General features: G+C 43.6%; 1 protein-coding gene across 2 annotated transcripts in view; it reads left to right on the forward strand.

Annotated features, from left to right (window-relative positions):
• Nucleotides 1–22134, forward strand: part of LOC123929699 (speckle type BTB/POZ protein) — a 66090-nt gene extending 43956 nt beyond the window's left edge. For both annotated transcript variants that reach the window (XM_045985676.1, XM_045985677.1), the window contains 9 exons: nucleotides 1399–1542; nucleotides 2195–2316; nucleotides 4765–4916; nucleotides 5069–5196; nucleotides 11703–11880; nucleotides 14643–14698; nucleotides 15399–15521; nucleotides 19437–19579; nucleotides 20877–22134. In XM_045985676.1, the coding sequence (XP_045841632.1) occupies nucleotides 1465–1542; nucleotides 2195–2316; nucleotides 4765–4916; nucleotides 5069–5196; nucleotides 11703–11880; nucleotides 14643–14698; nucleotides 15399–15521; nucleotides 19437–19579; nucleotides 20877–21021 (1125 nt within the window). In that variant the 5' untranslated portion in view covers nucleotides 1399–1464 and the 3' untranslated portion in view covers nucleotides 21022–22134. The remainder of the gene's footprint in view (nucleotides 1–1398; nucleotides 1543–2194; nucleotides 2317–4764; nucleotides 4917–5068; nucleotides 5197–11702; nucleotides 11881–14642; nucleotides 14699–15398; nucleotides 15522–19436; nucleotides 19580–20876) is intronic.

The following is a 22134-nucleotide window of genomic DNA, read 5'->3' on the forward strand; positions in this document are numbered from 1 at the left end:
ACACATGGTGTGGTTGATTTTTTTTCTTGCTGGTCTGAAAGGTGTAAGACTTTAAGAGCTATTTTATTTCCTTTTGTGTGAACAATATTTTTACAGAGTAGTTGGCCTTTTTCCTATGAATTTTGTAGAAAACTTACATATCAATTCATAAATTATCCTTTCTTATGAATTTTATAGAAAACTTACATATCAATTCATAAATTATCCCTTCATCATGCATTGTAAGCCCCTTTTTTTTTCCCAGATTATTTTTTGGCTTTGTTTATGGTACTTAAAAATTGTAAGCAGATTTACCAGTGTTTTGAATGGCTTTGTGTTTAGAAAGGCCTTGGAGGGGAGGAGTTGGACTTGGATTTGATATACTGCTGGGACACCCTCTTGAGATGTACAGTAGTTATTTAAAGGTGGCCTGAGGCTTATGAGACAGGTCACAGAAAGATTTGGGAGTCATTTGTGTGAAAGCAAAACTCTGACACTGGGGGTGGATAAAATGAGAGAATGTAGATTGAGAAAATGATGGAAGATTAAACCGTGGAAGCGACCCTGGAGAAAGAGACTCCAGTAAGAGAGATGGAGGAATGATCAGAAAACCGATCAAGGAGAGGAATCTGGGAAATTGGGTAGTGATAGAGTATGTAAGCAAGGAGATCTCTAATGCTGCAGAGAAAGGAACACATCTAAGAAAGGGGGGAATGCTGCCCTTCAGAAGAGCAGCCAGCACTGAGTTGAAGAATAGAAGACTGCTCTTAAGAAGTTTGCACTGCAGTGTAGGAGATGAGACAGTAGTTGGAGAGGTAACAAGGTCATCTCCTTTTAGGAGTGGACTGTTTGTACCCCCAGAGAAAGGAGCCAGTGACAGAGTTGTATATGTTGTTCACTGTGCTGTATCCTCTTTGGCAGCCTTTTCATGGATGTGCTTTATCTGCCCTTTGAGGAGATTCATTTGGTAAGATAATATTAGGAATTGGGGGGCGCCTGGGTGGCTCAGTCGTTAAGCATCTGCCTTCGGCTTGGGTCCTGATCCCCAGGGTCCTGGGATCGAGCCCTGCATCAGCCTTCTGCTCAGAGGGAAGGCTCCTTCTCCTTATCTCATTCCCGTTGCTTGTGTTCCCTCTCTCACTGTCTCTCTCTCTCTCTCTGTCAAATAAATAAATAAAATCTTAAAAAAAAAAAAAAAGGAATTGAGCAGAGGACGTAAACAGGGTGATAGAATTGTGAGCAGGAGGCTGCTTCCGATTAGGTGGTCTTCTCAAGGTTAACACTGAACGCTAGAGCCATTTGAGTGATAAGGTAGCGCATTCCAGGCAGGAGACACAGTTTCCAATCTGCAAGGTCAAACGGAAATAGGATAGTATACCATTAATCTAATAAAATCTTCATGCCTCTTGGGTCAACCAGGGTGAAGAGAGAACAGAAATCTTTGTCCCCTGACTTTGGAGATCTTGTTTAACCTTCAAACTGGCGATGTCAAGGGTTCCAAGTCCTCCACCTCCGGCAGAAATGTCGAGTGGCCCTGTAGCTGAGAGCTGGTGCTACACACAGGTAAGTTCATGTTATCACCCTGTAAATCATGTATCTTGGGAGGATTTTGGTGAATGAAGGGAATAAGATTTCTTTTCTTCATTAGGTTTCCTGCTTTCTCTAGGACATAACCGTCAAAGAGCGGATAAAGTACTTGTCAGCTTTCCATTCCTTGGTTTTCCACATGGCATCTGAATGTACTAGGCCAGTGGTTTTTCACTGGAGGTTGAAAGCAGGGGGAATCTTTGAAACTAGATCCACTCACAGCCTCCTTGATGGAAATATGTTCCTCTTTGGGCAACTCACAGGAAACCAGGTTTGAGGTTTGCAGCCCCAAGCAGTGTCATCAGCAATTGTCAAACACTGCTCTGAGCAGAGGCTTGTTTTAGGTACAGCTTTATTATCTGCTTGCCCACCCCTGTCCATGCTTTTCTCACTTTCCACCCAGTGTTTCTCAGAAGTGGAGAAATGTTATGAAAGCAGTTGGTCACTGTGAGATTTCTTAAAATGTGAGTGAGGGACAGAAAAAGCTGAGCCGCTGTGCTGGCCAGACAAAGCTATCTTCCTATGGGACTCATGCAGATGGAGGGAGGAAGGGAAATGATTATTTGATCTGCAGCCTGTTTTCCAGGTTGCCCACTTCCTATTTAATTTCTTGGTTTTCTGTCAACAGATCAAGGTAGTGAAATTCTCCTACATGTGGACCATCAATAACTTTAGCTTTTGCCGGGAGGAAATGGGTGAAGTCATTAAAAGTTCAACCTTTTCATCAGGAGCCAATGATAAACTGAAATGGTGAGGAAGACTATCTCTAGCTGTTAAAGTTTTTCTAAAAGTTACCTGTTTTGACTAGAACGTAAGATCTTCGAAGGCAGAGACATTGTTATGTTCTTCACATACTCTCTAGTGCCTAGAACAGTGCCTGACACATGATAGGTGTTCATTGTAAAAATGTATTTTTAAAGACTTATTTATTTGAGAAAGAAAAAGAGAACATGAGCAGAGGGAGAGGGAGAATCCTCAGGCAGATGCCTCACTGAGCACAGAGCCTGACCCAGTTCTCAATCCCTGGACCCTGAGATCATGACCTGAGCCGAAATCAAGAGTTGGCCACTTAACCAACTGAGCCACCCAGGCGCCCTCATTGTATATTTGTTGAATTAATTCAGTGAGTAATGTCAGGGATCAGCAAACTCAGATGGCTGTGGGATAATATAGGTGAGTAAAGAGGGCCAGTGTTGTAAATAATGTTCATACACGGTGTGAGTGTTGAGTGACCTTCTAAAAGGGGTGGTGGCTGCTCAGCTCCAGCTCTCTGTGGCTGGATGTGGATAAAGGCTGACCGTTGTCATATTTGCTGACTTTTTAAGAAAAGCGAGAAATTTAGATTTTAGCATGAAAATCTCAACTTTAAATTGCCTGCTTTTAAAACAATGAAGGAGATTTATTTGCTTAAGTAACCGGAATGCCCAGGGTGTAGGGTGGTTTTGAAGGTAGTTTGAGCCAGCAGCCCAGTGGTGAGATTAAGGACCCCATCTCTCTGTTCTCCACACTGTTGGCCATCTCAAGTCAGTTTCCCTTGTGGTTAAAGGATGACAGGCAATAGCAATGGGTATAACCTACTACCACCCAACAGAACTCTTTGAACTTTCTCTGAATTAACTCTGTGGCCAAGAATATGTCCTACATGTACTGACTGGCTTAGGTTTGGGTTCCCTCGTTAATCTCTAGAGCAAGGGGAATATGATCTGAGAGTCGGGGTCGGTCCCATCCAAACCATGCATTCCTTGAAGAGGCGCTGGCAATTAGGGATACAACCATAGGTTTGCTGCCAGGACCGGAACACGTGTGTGTCAAGCACCCAGTTTTGATCTCTAATAACCTACTGAAGAGTTAAACCACTCTCTTTAGTATTTGTTGGCTGTGTGCATTAAGCAGTATATTCCTAGGTGCTGAGAGAATGCTTTATTTTTAGGCACTGTATGTATGTATGTATGTATGTATTTAAGAGAGGAGAGCATGAGCAAGCATGGGCTAGGGGCAGAGGGAATCTCAGCGGGGAGAGAGAGACTCCATGTCCAGCACAGAGTCCAGTGTGGGGCTCTGTCTCATGACCCGGAGATCATGACCTGAGCTGAAATCAAGAGTCAGACTCTTAAACTGACTGAGCCACCCAGGCACCCTACTTGGACATTGTATTTAAATTCACATCTTGAGCACAGTGTATACGGCATATGCACTGCCTGGAGGGGCACTGGTTTGGGCCACCTGTTTGAGAGAGGTGCTGTAACACTGGCAAGGTGTAAGGATACATATGGCCTGTGTATTATATGTGGTAGAAGTAGTGTGAACCACATGCAGTTCAACTAATGACATTTGCAACTTAACTCAATTGAACCTATTAAATCTGTCTGAAATTTGTCTTGATTCGTTGGCAACAGATTGTCATCTCTGACTCCATTTGGAAGCCGAGCTTGAGCTCTACTCTGTGTAATGGGAGTTTACTTTGGTCTGTGCTTCCTCCATGCTGCCTTCTTTATAGCAGTCTTAGGATATTATTGCCAGATTGATAAAATACCTCTAAAAGATGATTTACTATTCACATTTTTCTCCGGAATTTTTTTTCGCTCTCAAGGTGATAATGGAGAGCTCAATGACACTTTTTTAAGGGCAGGGGGAGGGGAGGCAGAGGGAAAGGGAGAATCTTAAGCAAGCTCCACGCCCAGTGCCTGATGCAAGGCTCTGTCTCACAACCCTGAGATCATGACCTGAGCTGAAATCAAGAGTCGGGCACTTAAACAACTGAGCCACCCATGTGCCCCCAACATTTTGTTTTGCATAGTTTCATTATAGTCCTGACAAAAGAAGGGGGGCTGCCTTTCCTGAGATTGAGGATTAGAACACAGTGGAAGTAGGCTCAGTTTTAAAATATTTTAGGGAGAGAAAAAGGTGATTTACAAGATTATGAGGAAAGAGGCAGAGGTGTAAGGGATGTGTTGTAGATTCTAGAATGCCCCTTTACTTTTGTTGTTTACTCTTTGAAAGGTGACTCGGTTGCTCTCAAAAAGTGGTTCCTGAGTAGTCATTCTGCTGAATCTGAATCTCCTGCTGTGGGGCCCGGACTGGTTTTCTTAACATCTTCCTTTCTTGAGAAATAGATGTTCTGTTTTTCCTGTCACTTCAGAAAGCCTATAAACGTGGATGCTTCCAACATATTTTTTTAATTTTCCCTCTTTCGGGCAGGTGTTTGCGAGTAAACCCAAAAGGGCTAGATGAAGAAAGCAAAGATTATCTGTCACTTTACCTGTTACTGGTCAGCTGTCCAAAGAGTGAAGTTCGGGCAAAATTCAAATTCTCCATCCTGAATGCCAAGGGAGAGGAAACCAAAGCTATGGGTAAATGTTCTCGTCTTCATTCGACTCTTTATTTGCACATCAAACAACTTCATGCGCAGACAAGTGATGGATTTGATCTGGTTTTTTGTTTTTTTGTTTTTTTGTTTTGAGTAAATCTAAACATGACTTTTATTTTTTTTTCCCCACTCCAGAGAGTCAACGGGCATATAGGTTTGTGCAAGGCAAAGACTGGGGATTCAAAAAATTCATCCGTAGAGATTTTCTCTTGGATGAGGCTAACGGGCTTCTCCCTGATGACAAGCTTACCCTCTTCTGTGAGGTGAGTCCTTTACCCCACGCTGAGAGTCGTAGTTCCCAGACCTAATGGGTGTCTGTAGACTTCATTACGTCGTGTCAGGGATGGAGAGGGAGAAAACTCCCCGAGTGGAGTGGTGCTCCACAAATGTGGTTTCTGTGACTGAAACTGCATCACAATTTCAGGCTTGTTGGGCACGTCACCTTTCTGCTTGTTGTTACTGTGCTTAAAAACAAAGATTGTGCACTATCTTGGTATGAGCAATTCTGGACTTGCTTGGGTCAGGATTCTGGCTTTCTCATTGGGGGTGTTTTCACCTGTGGACAGACTGGTGCTGAAAGCTGAGGAGAATGCCAGCAGCTCGGTGTGTGAATTTGTCCCTTAAACTTTCTGACTTCTGAAGTGTGAGGTCCACTTGGGTCTGACCTCAGATCACTTTCCTGTTGTGCTCCGCTAGATGACTTGTCTTAGGAGTTGGGTATATCCGGTTTGTCTTGCTGGAGTAATTGTGAAATGATGGCAAGAACTGTTTTTTTCTGGAGTGAAGGGTAGATAAAGCTCTCTAATTCGTGGTTAGCTAGCAGGGTTATCTGTCGTCAGCCAGGAGAGTTTCTCTCTCACCAGTGACCTAAGAGTCTGTCTGGGTTTACATGAGAATCCTTGAAGTATTTCCAAAGTCAGAGTGAGTTGGAAAGTGGTTTCTTTAGTGGGCATATATGTACTAATCAGTCACTTCATGCTGCTATCAGTATATTTACAAATACTCATAAGCTTTCAGCATAATAAATGAATAAAACCTCCAGTACGATGGGATCTTTGTGTTCCCTATACTTGGTGTGGTCGAGAACCACTTCCTGAGCCGCACCACTTGCAAGTGACCACTGTGTGTTCATGGGGAGGGTGCGAGCAAGTTCCCTAACTACCGGCGTGTTCTGCCAAATAATGGGCTCAAGCTGTGAGTTAATGACACTTCCAAAGGCTTATGCCACCTGTGCAGCAGAGAACGGTGTCCCTTAGGGATCTTGCCCTTTCTCGGAAAAGGCCTGGCCAGCAGTAGTCGGCTTCTCTCCCCAGTCACAGCTCGTTGAGTACTTCTGCAGAGTAGTTGCTGGGGGTTAGACAAGTCTGGATGCAGAGTTTATTAAAGTACTACACTGAATATGTAAAACAGTTGCATAATAGCTATGTCTTCTTTTTTGTTGTGAAGTAAAAGAAGGAAATACTAGACTGATGGCATCTCTATAAATATATTAAAGTGTCACAGTTGTTTTTGTCTGTGAACTTGAGTTTTGAATTCCATATAAGTCCTACTAGATCAAGCCCAGCCGCCCAAGTGAAGAAATGAGAACAATTAGGTAGTTTCGTGTGAGGTTTGATGGAAACTTCAGACCATCAATTTAATCTTCACTACTTTAGAGACTGGTATTTCAGAAAGATTTAGAAATAGTGGAGAATTCTGATTTCTGCTAGAAATGGAAGCCAGTCTTTGAACTGTTCTCAAGAAAGAAAACTCTCCTTTAAATATTGCCTCTGGTGTTTTAGGCAAAGTGTTCCCCTGTATTGCCGCATTTTCCAGTCCGCAGTGGGTCCAGCCTTTTCTCCCATGATCCCCCTTCCACCCCATCCCCGCAGATCCACTCCAGCTGCTCCAACCCCTGCACTGACATTCTTGATTTGGAAACCGATCGGTCTGCCCTCACTTGGCAGTCTCTCATCCTGTGGTTAAGTCCAAGGCTCCGCTTCCCCATACGAAATTCTCTCCCTTCGCTTCCCCATATGAAATTCTCTGAGGAGAAATCCTGTGGTTAAGTTTAGATTTGTCTTACTGACTTAGAAGGGAAGTGAGATGACACTTTGGAAATGAGGAGATGTTGAACAGGGAAGCGTCTGCTGAGTTCTGCTGATGCCATCGGTTTCTTACCATCGAACCAGGTGTGCCATCTGTTCCTCTCACACTTCTCTGTTGGCCACAGGTGCTGAGTGTTGCTTCTCATACTTGGGCTTGTGCCTAGTGAGACTCGTTTCTGTTCCAAGGCTCTCTGTGGACTTAGTAGCATTCAGCATTGCAAGACGGTTGCGTGGGGGGGTGTGTTGAATGTGTGGGTTTTAAAAATGTCTACAGCTCATCTAAGTTCTTAGTGCTTTCCAAAGCTAGATCATTCTTTTCTGCACATTCTGTCCTTTTGACCTGTTGCTGCCTTCTGCCAGTGGATTATTTATAAACAAGTATTTTAGTTCATATTTTATTTTATATATTACTGGTTGAGCTAGTATTTTTTTATATTATTATTCAGAGGCTTTCATGAAGTCGATGTCCACATACAAATTTAGGTTATGTGCCCTCCACTGCTCCGCTCCTCACTCAGTCTTTGGCCTGGGCACTTCCATCCTATCTGCTGGCAGATTATTTGTAAATAAGTTTATTGCATCACGATAAAAAAAAAAAAAAAAGAACAGTTGTTCTGTGGATTCTTTTGGCTGTTCCTAGAGACCACAGGAAGGAATCCTAAGGTGAAAGACTAAAAATCACATGTCTGTGTTTGGGCTGTATTTCAGTGGTATTACTGTTAATGAACATTTGAATGAAATTAGATTGCATACTGTCCAAATGCTGAATGGGTGGTCCTGTTTATAATGTGCCACACTGGGTTCACCTTCAGTTCTCAGTGATGTTTTTGTCCATGAGGAAATGTACCCATTCTTCCAAGTAGATATGGCTTAGTTAACATATTTAGAAGCACTTTCAAAGCATTCCCTGAATTGTCTCTTATCACAATCCTTTGAGCTGGATTAGTTCTATTATCTTCATTTCATTTTACTGGGAGAGAAGCAGCGCCTAGGGAGGTCAGGTAATTTTTTCTAACATTGTACCACAAATTAGTGTCAGGCCATGTCAGCTCTGCATTTTCCACCTCTGGACTGCCATGCAGGGCTAAGTGGAGCTGCATGCCATTCCTCCAGGGAAATGTGGGCTCTAGCAAGTTTTCCTAACAGAGAGTATTTACTTTGGTAATGAAAAAATCAGGAAGGCTTTACACCTTTAATTTTCTCTTTAATAGTTCGTCTCACAGAAAATCTGCATGAAATGTTTCAGCTTCTATTGGCCCTTCCCTGTTTGTTTATACTGAAAACAAATAGCTACTAACAAGAAAGGGACAGATATTCCACCTTCACTGTACGTACCTTTGACAGGTGGAAGATTCCAGTGTCCGTTTGTGATGTTGCAGTTAAAGTTGAAACATGAAATATCGTATGAAGTATGAAATACCAAATATGGACCATGCAGACACTAGTTGACTCTTAAAATATCCCTTTTCTTCTCAAACATAGAATGTCCTTTCATAGCCTGTTTGCCAAATTTGGAATATGTGAGTCTCTTCTTTTTGGGGAGGTTATTTGGATATATTAATTGAACTAATGACAAGGCTAATATTTGGTTAGTCTTGACCTATGAAAATGGTGATTTTAATATGTAATGTTATTTGGGTTATAAACATACTGTAATAAACCCAGCACCCAACCCAGCAGCATCACCAATAACTTGGAACTAACCTGGATATATTTCTTCACTCTCCCTTAGACCTGTTGTCCCCCCACTCAGGGAATGATTATAAGTAGCTGTCCGAAATTGTATGCAATCATTCTCTTGTTGACTAGTGTGTGTGCCTGAACAATGTACTAGTTTAGATTTGCTTGTTTTTTTGCGCTTTATAAAAATGGTTTCAGAATGTATTTATAATGATGGGTGTAACTCTAGTGCTTTCATTTTTAGTGCTATGTGATAGTGTGTTGTGTGAATGTATAACAGTTTGTTGATTCATTCTTTTGTTGGTGGACTTTTAGATTGTGGCCAGTCTTTTGATTAAAAGTAATGCTGCTGCTATAAGCCATCTCTATGCAGAGTCTATTTTTTCCTTGATTGTTTTAATTATGTAGAAGTTAAAAAATGTATTTCCATTGGTCTTACTTTGACTTTTTATGTTTAGATAAAATGTATAAGAATTGGCACACTCTTTAGTCTTTTATGAAATTTTCTTTTTTAAGACAAGGAATTGACTTTAAAAGTGAGGCCCGTTTACGACTCAAAATGTAGAGGGTTATACAGCCTTCCTGAGACATTTCCATGTAGTCATTTATAAGACGACATAAATGTCACAGTCACGTCATCTTCACAGCTGCAATTCTGAATGAGTCTCCATAGTCAACTTTATAGGCATTAAAAAAAATCTTTAGTTTTTCTCAAAATGGTCTCATTTTAGCATCATCATTTGCAGAGGAAAACAATCCCTTCCTAAGTTAAAAGTTTGGGCTCTGAAGACTCATTTGTGAATGCCATTTAAAATTTATTTTTAATTAAGCGTATTTAATGTTGGTAAGAGGTGCCAGACATTCAGCGCTCTGGAGACTCCAGGCATCCATATATCTACAGAACAAGTCTGGCTCAGACAGTAAAGGTACATTCTCCTTCCTGCTGTGTTCCTGTCTGTGTCTGGAGAGAGGAATTGCCCCAGTGAGACGAATCACAGTCTTTGGGCTCCACTCATTACCAAGCGTGCATCTAACCAGCAGAGGGTCCACTGGTAACCATAGCTTGACATTCGGCTTAGTTCTTGCCAGTTCATTTTACCCCATCCAGTAAATTGCCATCAAGTGTTAATGACTCTGGGCTCCTATCAACCTGGTTTAATTTAAGCTTAGGAACCCAGTGCCAGAAGCATCCTCCATCCCCTCGACTGGCCATCCCAAGAGATTCCTGCCTTTTCCTGTGAGGAAGTGGATTTAATTGGTCTTTTCCTTTTCCTGCCCCCCCTTTTTAAAAAAAATCAGTATTTTGAGGCTATAACTGGAGACTGGAAACTTCTACTTCTGGTGTTAGTATGAGAAAGTGGCTGGACCAAATTAGAGATCTTAACATAGGACAAGAGAAAATCTCTGTGGGGTAGTTTGTGCTGGGTCCTGAGCTATTAAAATAATGTTATAATCTGGCTCTGATAAATGTGCTCCTGATGTTAAATACATTCATAATTGATTAACTTGGCTGCTTCACTGCACAGGATCATAATGGTTAGTTTGAAACAAATGAATACATTTCTTGACCTGATAGTAAATATCTCACTCCTTCAGAAAAGAGACTACGGGTCATTTGGATGGCAGGGCATTCGTTTTGCCTCTGGGTTTATGACTGCATTTAAGGGATGACTTGCATCTTGAAGGTTGAGAGAAATTTGGGTCATTTAGGGTATTCCTAGGCTGTCTTTCCCATCTACCTTGTAGCAGTAGAGCAAGAGTAAGGAGCTGATTCTCAAGGTTTGTGAATTCTGCTTTGGTATTAGCAATTTTAACCTCATATGATGGACAAGGTAAAGCATAGCAGTGGTTATTAGGCAGAAGACTGATCTGCTGGGCCTTACCTTCAGTTTGGTAATTTCCATTTATTTTAGAATGCTACGTTATTTATAAATCCTTGTACTTGGCATCCTAACAAGTTTATCTGAGTTTCACTGACCCATCTTGGTTTTTACCTAGGCTGAACAGTTAATTGAACTAGTTAAAGTGTGTTGCTGTTGAAGTCATGGGGGCAAGTTGGTTCCCTCTGTAAATCTGTGGTTGTCACTCTGTTCCAGGGCTAGAAGTACACATGGGGCTGGAGCCAGGCCTCTTGTAGGTCACTGTCACAAGGGACTGAGGAAGGGTGTCAGTGGTGTGGGATACCCACCAAGTTATCACTGCTGGGGAAGATCTTCCAAGCCCAGTTCTGTTCATTAGACTAACATCTGTGAGGAGATGCTAATTATTTACCAAGCCCAAGAGAAGCTGCATTTTATTTTCATGTTCTAGACCTAACTAAAATAAGTGAAGTGCTTTTAGGCTTATCAGAAATTTTTTCTTTTAGAGAATTTTAAATGGTACTTTCCATAGGAATTCGTTGTTTGTTTTAAAGATTTTATTTATTTGAGAGAGAGTGACAGAGAGATCACAAGCAGGGGGGAAGGGTAGAGGGAGGAGCAGACTCCCTACTGAGCAGGGATCCCCGATGCGGGACTCGATCCCAGAACCCTGGGATCATGACCTGAGCCGAAGGCAGCTGCTTAACTGACTGAGCCACCCAGGTGCCCCTCCATAGAAATTCTTTGTATTTAACCTTTTGCTTAAGGCAGAATAAAGTAAACACTTGAGGTTTAATGTGTGCTTAGGTCAGTGTGCTTATCTCCCCCCTCACCACCACCCCTGTTTTGTCCATGTTTTCAAGGCAGGGGAGGCAAAGTTTATTAGCATTTGGAGGAGAAGGAGATTTGTGGGGCTTTTGCCTCTCATCCTAGGATGGTGTAGAATAAGTATGATTGTGGCAGATTGGAAATTACTTGATCCGCAGGATAAAGCCTTGATTTGTGGAGGTGGTTTCAAGAGAACATGACTAACGTTTGTATCTGAATGTACTACAGCACTGAGGTAAAAGTCATCTCTTCTCCTGCTGGAAAGAAAACTCTTGGTAACAAAACCTTTGGGCTGTGTTTCCTTGTCTTTCACAGGTGAGCGTGGTGCAAGATTCCGTCAACATTTCCGGCCAGAACACCATGAATATGGTGAAGGTCCCTGAGTGCCGGCTGGCCGATGAGCTGGGAGGACTGTGGGAGAACTCCCGGTTCACGGACTGCTGTCTGTGCGTTGCCGGCCAGGAGTTCCAGGCTCACAAAGCTATCTTGGCAGGTTGGTCTTTATTCATGAGAAGCTTTGGCTTTGGTGAAACAAGGAAAAATGGTGGCTGCATCATCACCTTTTGAATAACATCAACTCTTCAAACTGGTGCACAGAAAAGTAAAGCTAAATATATATTTTTTTATGGTGAGGACATTAGTTGTCATAACCAAAAAGCCTACTCTTCATAGAAGTGGAGTTTCTGTTTTTCCTTTCTCTAGGGCACTTAGGCCACCATTGTCAAGCAGTAGATGATGTATATTGAATGCCTTCGCACCTAGAGGGTAGATGTCAAAACACCGGTTAAGAGGAGGTGTTAGCCCCTAGACAGGGGCTTAAGATGTAGTGGAGAAGATTCTGGACTTGGGACTAAACCACCATCTAGCTAATTGCCCCAGCCCTGGAGTGTTAGCCTTCAGTACAGACATACCAGAAGAATGAGAATTTGCTAGTGACGTGGAGGATTAGGTCTTGCTCAAGGCCATTGTCCTTAAGACCAGAAAGACTGACGAAGAGTGGGAGCTGATAAGGCAGAACTGACTTTACTTCCCAGGAAGGCATAGCAGTCAGCCACAGACTTCTGTTCAGACCGTAAGACATAAGAGGAAATTGCATGAACTTTGAGGCAACAATTTTTTTTACCAAGACTCTCAGCTCTATCATTCTAAAATACACACCTGGCAAAACCTCAGTCTGGCTCAATCTAACTGTCTTCCTGTTCCTGCTCTCAACTAGGTGTTACTGTCTATTGCCAAAGGAAGTCATCTACTCTTAGGTTAGTGTCTCCACAAGCAGCTCGGCTCTTGGCACGGCCAAGAACTCTTCTACAGACACATAGTTAGCACTCTTTCTTTTTCCTTAACAATAGGTACTTCAGACTGGTTACCAGTCAATGTCTGGACTCCTGAAAGAGTTGCTTGTGACTACTTCTGAGAGAAAATTGAGGCCCTTCTCCCTCCACTCTTGCCTGTCGCCTTACGTGCATTTTCCCTGCATTCTCTGTGGAGGAGGTGTTCTTCCTTGTGTCCAGAGCGGACTGTCTCTTCGGCCTTCTGTTTCATATCGCATGCCGCCTTCCCAGAGTCCTTACTCTGCCAGTTATACCCTTGTTGTCTGGTATCTCCACCATCTCTCTTTCTCCGATTGTCTGTTTACCCTTAGCCTGGAAACTGGCTCAGCCGTCTCCCTCTAGTTATTCATTCATATTCATTTTCTCTGTCTCTGTCTCTCTCCCTCTCTCTCCACTTCTCTTTAAATAGAGCTAAGTTTCTTGAGTTAGCACATTTACTGTCTCTGCTTCTTTCCTCCCACTTATCCTCAGTTCACCTCCATGCCACGAAAGCAGTTTTCCAAAGTTCTCTGACCTGCTAATTCCTAAATTTGAGGGATTCCTTAGTTCGTATGTTATTTGACGTCTTTCTTCTGCTTCTCTCTGATGCTCTGGCTACTTCTGATGTGCGGCCTCCTCTTCTTCACACGTCCCTGTCAACACTGGTGTCCCTGAGGGCCTGCCTCAGTTCTCTTTTCCTCTGCTTATTTCCCTGGGGTGGTTTTATTTATTCTCATAGCAGCATTTTGTGTCTAGCCACTGCAGATCCTCTGAGCATACTGCTGCTTTGGACCCTTCCCTTTTTAAAAAACCACCAGCCCTTTTACTCTTCGGCTTTTGTGATATACTTACTTTAGTACCTTATAGCTGATAAGCCTCCTGAACTAAAAGCAGTGAGAATTAATGTCCCTTTGGAATATTTTAAAATATTGAGTCTCAGAGGGGTAAGTGATTTGCCCAAGATAATGTGGTTAGAAAATGACAGATCCAGAATTAATCCTTTCTGACATCAACTATAGCCCCAAGTTCAGGTGACCTGGCAGCTCAGAGTCCTGCTACATATTCCATCTGGTGCTCCTCTCTCAGGTAGAAATTTGGTAGTCTCTGCCTTCATCAAAACTTCTGATTTATTCGACAACATGATAAAGTTTGAGGGTTTTAGGCCTTTTATTACTTTCATGGTTGAAATCAAGTTGACTTATTTTTCTGTGTTCATTAGACCACAGTGGGCTTAGAACACCATTTCTCAACCTTTTTTCATTATCCCCAGTCCTCCGAGGAAAAAAATCAAATTATTCCTAATGGGAGACATTAAATACTAAGGAATAAGTTTTTGTCAGGAAGGGTTGAGCTTTGAAGGACCACAGATGGTTGTCATACCTTAGATTTTTATTTTATTTTATTTTTTTTTGGCCTCTTTGGGGTGTTATCTCTATTGCGAATGCGTGGCCTGAAGGAACAGAGCACCCGTTGTCAACAAGCACGTACTTCCTCTAGTTAATGGTGCACTGAGCCCTGTTCTTGGCCTCCTTGCCGTTTGGTCCCTAGAACTGGAGAATTTGGTATCATTGTTCTAGGCAAAAATTGGGGTGTTAGGACGCCTTGCTTAGACCATGAAGGACCTTCCGTTTGAATCCCCAAATCTGCCCAGAGGAGGTCATTGTCCTCCAGTCTGAGTAATTTCGTTCCAATATGAATGGTTGGAATGGAGCTCCTGAGAAATTATTTTGAAAGTACTGATTTCTTTTTTCCCCTCTGTCATATTATTCACTTCTTGATGTAATGTAAGAAGAGAGGGATTTTATTATTCCAATGTAATTTGAGGCTAAGACCCTTTCTTGTAGCAAAAGGACAAGAAAGAAGGTGATCTCCTCTTCATAACAGAAGAACCAAGAGGTTTCAGTGTGATAACCTGATCTATCTCTGTTTCCCTTTCACTTTGTAGCTCGGTCTCCAGTTTTTAGTGCCATGTTTGAACATGAAATGGAGGAGAGCAAAAAGGTATGTGACAGAATGAAGGTCTGTCTTTTTAGCTAGGTGACTAGATGCAGATGATTTCCCAGTTTCACACCAGATGTGTTTTCCAGTCGCGTTATTAAAATGGAGTACCATTCTCTGAACACTTTCTGAGAGCAGGGAGAGCTGGTCCGGAAGCATTCTAGGTAAAACAGACTCACTCCATCCCAGGTAGATCATCGAGTTTTGTGTGAGGTTCTTAGACGTGTGTTTCTTTTTTTTTTTTTTTTTTTTTTAAGATTTTTTTTTTATTTATTTATTTGACAGATAGAGATCACAAGTAGGCAGAGAGGCAGGCAGAGAGAGAGAGAGAGAGGAGGAAGCAGGCTCCCCGCCAAGCAGAGAGCCCGATGCGGGGCTCGATCCCAGGACCCTGGGATCATGACCCGAGCGAAAGGCAGAGGCTTTAACCCACTGAGCCACCCAGACGTGTGTTTCTACTCAGGCGAAGAAACACCCAAAAATCAAAGAACCAGTTGCCTTGCTCTTGCATTTGAGAAGATAAAGGTGGTGCATATGATGGGAGCAAAGGCTGTTCTAATGAAATAGGCCCAGAGAGAATTCTCATCCATGTCAGCTTTTAGATGGTAACAAGCCTTTCCCTCACCAGAGCTTAAAATCATGAAAATTGTTTAGGGATTTTGTTCTGTTGGAATGTTTCTCATTTTCAGTTTTTCTGGCATAGAATCGGGTTGAAATCAATGATGTGGAGCCTGAAGTTTTTAAGGAAATGATGTGCTTCATTTACACGGGGAAGGCTCCGAACCTCGACAAAATGGCTGATGATTTGTTGGCAGCTGCTGACAAGGTGAGATAAGACTAGAAAAGGAATCCCAAGAGGAGGAGTGTTTGTGACCTTGTGAGTTTCATGACTGGGCCTCTGTGTTACACAGTAGGTAAGACGAGCGTGTATCTCCGTGTGCCCAGGGCAGTCCTGGGTTGCAGTAATTGATAGCACCACCGTTTTTATTTTCCAAAGTGTCCTGCTGTCAAAGTAACTTCTGTGGTCACCCTAATTACAGAAAAGAAGGGTAAGTTTGATGTTCACCTCCCTTCTCTTCCCCATCTCACATGTAAGCACAGGGATATTAAAGATTCAGATAATACTAACATTTGACTTTATAATTTACAAAGTGTTCTTGAGTTTATCAACTTTTTCTTTCTAAATAGTGAGAGATTTTATTTTTTTAAACTTTTTCTTCTAGTTAATTAACCTATAGTGTTATAGTAGTTTCATGTATACAATATGGTGATTGAACAATCCCATACATCCTGTGGCTCCTGATGGGACAAGTGCACTCCTTGATCTCCATCACCTGTTTCACCCTTCCCCCCACCCGCCTCCCCTTGAGTGCATAAACTTTTTTTTTTTTAATATTTTATTTATTTGACAGAAATCACAACTAGGCAGAGACGCAGGCAGAGAGAGGGGAGGAAGCAGGCTCCCCACGGAGCAGAGAGCCCGATGCGGGGCTTGTTCCCAGGACCCTGGGACCATGACCTGAGCTAAAGGCAGAGGCTTTAACCCACTGAGCCACCCAGACGCCCCGAGTGCATAAACTTTTATTTTAAACTTTGTCAATAAGAGAATAGTCTTTTACCCAGTGTTGTGGTTAGCATTTTCACTTTTACCTAAGGAGCTATTGAAATATACCACAGTCAGAATTACAAGATAAGTGGTAGCTCTTGGAACGAAGAAATAGTACTGCAGTAAATGCATGTGTTGATCATTTCATTTCGATATGAGAAACGTTGAAGTGTGAAAATTAAAGTATGGACCTTAGGATCACGGAAACAGAGGAAGGATCAAAAACAGTAGGCCAATGATTCCCAAAAGAAGTTTGGAGGGAAATGTTAATGAAACACTGAGTCAAATTGGGGTTCTTGTGTGTTGGCTGTCTTAACTGCAAGATTTCTCAGAATCTTTTTAGTATGTTAATGTACACTGTGAGTTTTCTAAAAAACATGATAGACTGCATTTCTCTAGCTTAATCAACCCTGAAATCCTTTTCCTCAAGAATCACTTCTGGGAATTAGTGTCCCCAAAAACACACCTGGGGAAACTCACTCTCTTTATGCAGATAGGTCAGAAAGACCTGTCCTCCTGTCCTCCAAGGCCCTGTGGTCTGAGGAAGCACAAACTCTTTTTCCTATGGAAGTTTCTTAAAAGGGTTTATACCTGGCCAGCAGCAGACCCCATGTAAAGGACCATTCCCTGCTGGAAGTGTTGCTCCTCTTCCTACCGTATGATGCTCCGGCACCCATTCGGGGCAGAGCTGGCTCAGACCTGAGGCCACTAGGGCCTTCCCAGGATTTCCCCGTGAGAAGAGTCTCCTTCCACCTTTCTCTGCACCTCGAGGACAGAGGAAGTACATGCTTTGACAGTGGAGTTTTGTATTTATTGGTCAGCTTTTTGGAGTGTTTGTAGAGGACAAGGCACGTAAATCCTCATTGATTGGGTTTGAAAGGATTGAGGAGTAGCTATATCCTTTCAAGATTTTATGAATCCAGTTAGGCAGTGTGAACATTCCCTGTGCTCCCAGTCTGGCTCTGTGCTGACCACAGGAGTCTTGCTTTCAGTGGGGGCAGTAAGGAACTATCTGCTGTGAGCTCTGGAGAACTAGAAGACACAGATTTTTGTAAACACGCGTTTATAATGATCCTGCCTCGTCTGCCTTCTGATTTTCAGTGAAGTTTATACATGCCAGGTACTTAGCCCCCTCATTGTCTACCTCCTGTAGGGAGGAGTAGGGTCAGAAAGCCCACTTTTCAGACAGAAATACTGAGGCTCAACTGTATATATTCTCAGAGCCAGGGTTTGACATCTGTGTCATTCCTGGGTTTCCATTCCTGCTCCTCAGCCAGAGAACATACTGGGTGGCCCCCATCAGTACGCAGAGCATGGGGGTCGGCCTGAATTTGCATTCTGTGGCTGGTGTCTTCAGTATAGTGTGCGAACTTACAGTTTTAAAAGATAAAGTAGTCGAATCGCAGCAGTGCTTTAAATTTATGAATGAGAAGTGAGTGAAGGGTACATTTTCAAATTCCATTCAGAATTTCCTAGCAGACAGTCTTTGCTCCAAGCTTACTTGAAAACATTTTTACCTTTACACCTCATTGTGAGCTTCAGGAAAACAGAATAAGAAATCTTTCATGGAAGGATCTAAACATCTCAAATTTACCCAAGAGGCTGAAACAGCTTCTTCTGGGCTTTTCCAGTCTCCTGGGGACACGTGTAATTAGACCAAAAACAAAACAAAACACGTCGGCCAGGCCTGGGAGACACAATTTCAATCTCCTGAGTAAGTACAGCCATTAGGCAGGTTTTTCAGAAGCATAATTAAGAAAAAAAACTTTGTCTCCCAAGGGACAAGAATGGCTACTTTTGTCTAATTATGCAGTAGGGATCAGAACTATTCACAGTAAAAATCCTTTTAAAAGAATGTATCGAGAAAGGGTGAGAGGAATGTTCTGTGCAGCACTGTATAAAGACCGAACATGTATTCAGCCTTTTCCAGCCTTTTAAAACAAAAACGGCAACCTCATTTCTTGCTTGTCTAGTGTCATTCCTGTTTTCCATGGAAACTGTTTTCTAGTTACTCAAATGTAAAAAATTAAAGCTGCACCAAAACCAATAAAACTCTCTTTTTGCTGCAGGAGATCACAGTGCCCCCAGACATGCCTCCTCACCCAGAATTCATAAAAATAAAATTGTCTTGGTTTGATTGCCATGATTCAGCCTGAAGTAGTTATTGTGTCATTGCGTTCTGAGGTCCTGAAGGTGGGACCAGTACGGAGACTGTGGATACCCTTAAAGCAGAGCGTTCTCCTATGAACTGATTAATGATGTTTTATTTTGTGACTCCTTTTATACCTTCCTTCTCCTCCTCACTCCTGAAGTTCCTCAGTAAGTTCATAATCTCATATTTGAGACCATGTACTACAGTGGCATCAAAACAAATCTGCTAGATCGGATATGCCCAGTGTTAACCCAGACCTTCATTTCTAGAACATTTATACCCTTTACTTGGAAAATAGGAAGTTTTAAGATCAAAACTGGATCCAGGGTCTCTGCTGCTTTGTTCCTACCCTGAGAATCTTAACCTCAACCCCAGGAAAGAGGACTCCATTTATCCCTTTCTCTTGAAAAGGAGACCTTTGGTTGACCCTCATTCAGGACCAGCTAGTGGCAGAGATGCTGGTGAAAGTCACCCCGGGGCTCCTTTTCACAGCCCGATGGGCCAGTTGGCATACCTGCCGGGCTGGTGACATTGCTTAAGTAGAAAGGACTGTGCTTCCTCCCCCACACCCCCCGTTTGGCTCTGAAAGGAGGGCAGGAATGTAAAAGGTCATGTCCCGTTGCCTTGAAGCCGGGTTATGCCTCATCGTAAGGGAGGGTGGGTGGTGGTGGTCCAGGAAACACTCGAGTCCCTCTTGGGGCAGGGTGACCTTGAGGATGTGGGTGTACTCCCTAATGGCCATTTTCCCAGCAAGTGGATTTTAGAACTTGAGTGGCAGCCATGCACGTTATTTTAGCAGTCTTCTTTTCAGCCTTGGGACATGCTTGTGCCTTATCACTGCAGTAGCTCAGTAGCCTTGTCACGGGCTGTGCAGTTCTGCTCGGGAGTCCCGTTCCGCGACGGTCGCGCTGAGGAGCACAGCTGCAGTGGCCGCAGCCCAGAGGCACCCCCGCCCTGACCACAGCAGTGCTTGTGTCTTCCAGTACGCCCTGGAGCGCTTGAAGGTCATGTGCGAGGACGCCCTCTGCAGTAACCTCTCCGTGGAGAACGCCGCAGAGATTCTCATCCTGGCTGACCTCCACAGCGCCGATCAGTTGAAAACTCAGGCAGTGGATTTCATCAACTAGTGAGTCGGCACCTTCAAAGCTGTCCTTTCAGGAGAGCCGGGTTAGCAAGAGAAAGGAGAGGGACTTTGAATTAGGGAGTAAAACAGGCACATGGCTTCGTTAGCCCCTTGTAGTAAGTAGAGGGTTTTCATCTTTCCCTTCAGCTTGACTGGACGGGAGATGGTTTCGCTCTGTCTTGTGGGGCTAACCCGATTGGTGAGCGAGGTGCTTTCCTTCTGGCGGTGATGGGAAGCAATGAAGTGATGAGGGGCTGGCCTGGAAAGGTGGGGTGCCCCGAATGGCAGCACCTTCACTTCCCATTCCTGGGCTTAGTAGAGGACATGTAGGTCTCCGGGAGAACAGAGGTGGGTTTTGTATAAGTTAGTAAAACGTGTCTGACAGCTGATTGTGGAATGGGGAAAAGAGAAGGGATAACCAGTTGTCAAGGCTGTTAAATACTGCTTGGAAAGGAAGTGTTCCTTCCAGCAGATTTGTCTTGTCATCCTAAATGACAGATGACCTGGCCATACTACTCTCTGCAGTAATTCTCAGTGGGGCATGTTCTCCTCCCTTGCCTGGTGGAGAACAGAAGTTGGGAAAAACCCAAAGGGGAGAAGCAGGCCTTAAAAAGCCCTCACAGCAGCAGTTCTGGGCTGAGGCTGGTTTAAAAGGTTGCCAAGTAGATGAGTGAACATTATTCAAGACAGAAAATGCCCCCAAAGAGGAATCAACTTCCTCGATGTAAGGTTGTTTGTAAGGTTGTTTTGAAGGAGTTTACCAATTGCAGCAAAGGCAGGTGGGAAGAGACTCCCATATGTTCCTTCTAGTGACGGCTCGCTCCGTGCTGGACACTCGCGTGGTGCTCTTCAGGTGTTAACATTCGGTAGGGGGTGGTATGGTCCCCTCCGGCTGATCGAATAGAGCCGTGGCCATGATCTGGTCTGTGGTCGGGGACCAGAATGATGGCAGAGCCAGATGGAAGCTCAGAGCTGCCGGACAAGAGAGCCCTTGCTCTCTCTCTGTCATAGCATCACCAGTGAATGTGAAGAGCATCGGTGATGGAGAGAAGGGCCTGAGGAACATTTCGCCTTTTGTATTTGAGAGGGTGGGAGCTCCGAATCCAGGCTCTCCGAGCTGCAGCAGCCCCGGCCTGGGCAGCTGTCTGCACGTTGTGTGACGGGCTCTGTCTGCGAAGGGTTCTGCCCGAGTGTTTGGCACTCTTTACAGCGAACTCTGGGAGGTTAGACTACCCCGGGGGCCGTGGACCCCAGCCCTCCCTCGCACCTTTGGTAATCCATCTCTCCACATCTCTCCTAGTCATGCTTCGGATGTCTTGGAGACCTCCGGGTGGAAGTCAATGGTGGTGTCGCATCCCCACTTGGTGGCTGAGGCCTACCGCTCTCTGGCTTCAGCACAGTGCCCTTTTCTGGGACCCCCACGCAAGCGCCTGAAGCAGTCCTAAGATCCTGCCTGTCGTAAGACTCCGAGTGTTTTCCTGAAGCAGCAGCCACCGTTGCTGCCACTGACCACCAGGTAGACAGCGCAATCTGTGGAGCTCTTACTCTGTCGTGGGGGCAGAAGACTGCATCGCGGCCCCCAGACTTTCAAAACAGCACTAAATACTTGGGGGAAGCGGGGGGTGGGAAGGGCCCGGGACCTGGGGCTGTTCAACCTAATGAAAACCCTGTTGCTGCGTCACTGTGTTCCCTTTGGCCTGGCCGACTTTGGTACTGTGGGGATTCAGTTTAGGCGCCGGCCCGGAGGACGTCCCAGCGGTGGTACTTCGGAGAAACCTGTCTGCATCTGACTGAGCAGAACAGATCGTCAGGTGCCTGGAGCAAAAAGGAAAAAAAAAAAAAAAAAAAGGACATTTAGTTATAAGAGAAGGGAAAAGGAAAGGAAAGAAGAAAGGATTTTTGCAGAATTTCTCAAAAATCAATTTGTGGATTCCAGTAGTATTTATGTTGAGAGAAATTTTAGTCCATCCAGCTGTGCTAAAACTTGGATATTTGTGACAACTCCTCACCACCATACAAGTATCAGAAGAGCTCTCTTGTTAGCACTTATTGTTTGCAAGAACAGAATACATCCTTTTATCCTTTTATGAGAATTGACAAGTGAAGGCGAGAGGGGAAGGAGGTTATTTGAGCTGGAAGATGCGTGTTCTGATGTGGTGGCTTTTGCAAAAAATCTTTATCGGTGTTGAAAACTGGAAAAAATAATGCATCCAGAATTCATACTGTCTTGACAAGAACTCTGGTTCTCTGTTTTTAGATATTGTGGAAAATGTTTTTTGGCATTTTTCTCTGATTTTATTTCTCCTCCCTCCCCCCCTTTTCTAAGAAAATAAAATGCAAAACAAAAACAGAACAAAAAGAAGAGAAAAGAAAAGGAAATTTTATTATTAATGCTGTGTGACAAAAATCCCAGTCCAGATTGCTCAGCTGTTCATACCTGACTTGCCGCCTGCGTAGGAGCCAGTCCTGTTCCTTCCAACTCACCCCTTTCCTATAGGGGAGAACTTCCAAATGTTAATTGTTTTCTTTTTGAAAATATAAATAATTACTATTTTGTA

Source organism: Meles meles, chromosome 18 (genome assembly GCF_922984935.1).
Source record: "Meles meles chromosome 18, mMelMel3.1 paternal haplotype, whole genome shotgun sequence".
NCBI classification, from domain to species: domain Eukaryota; kingdom Metazoa; phylum Chordata; class Mammalia; order Carnivora; family Mustelidae; genus Meles; species Meles meles.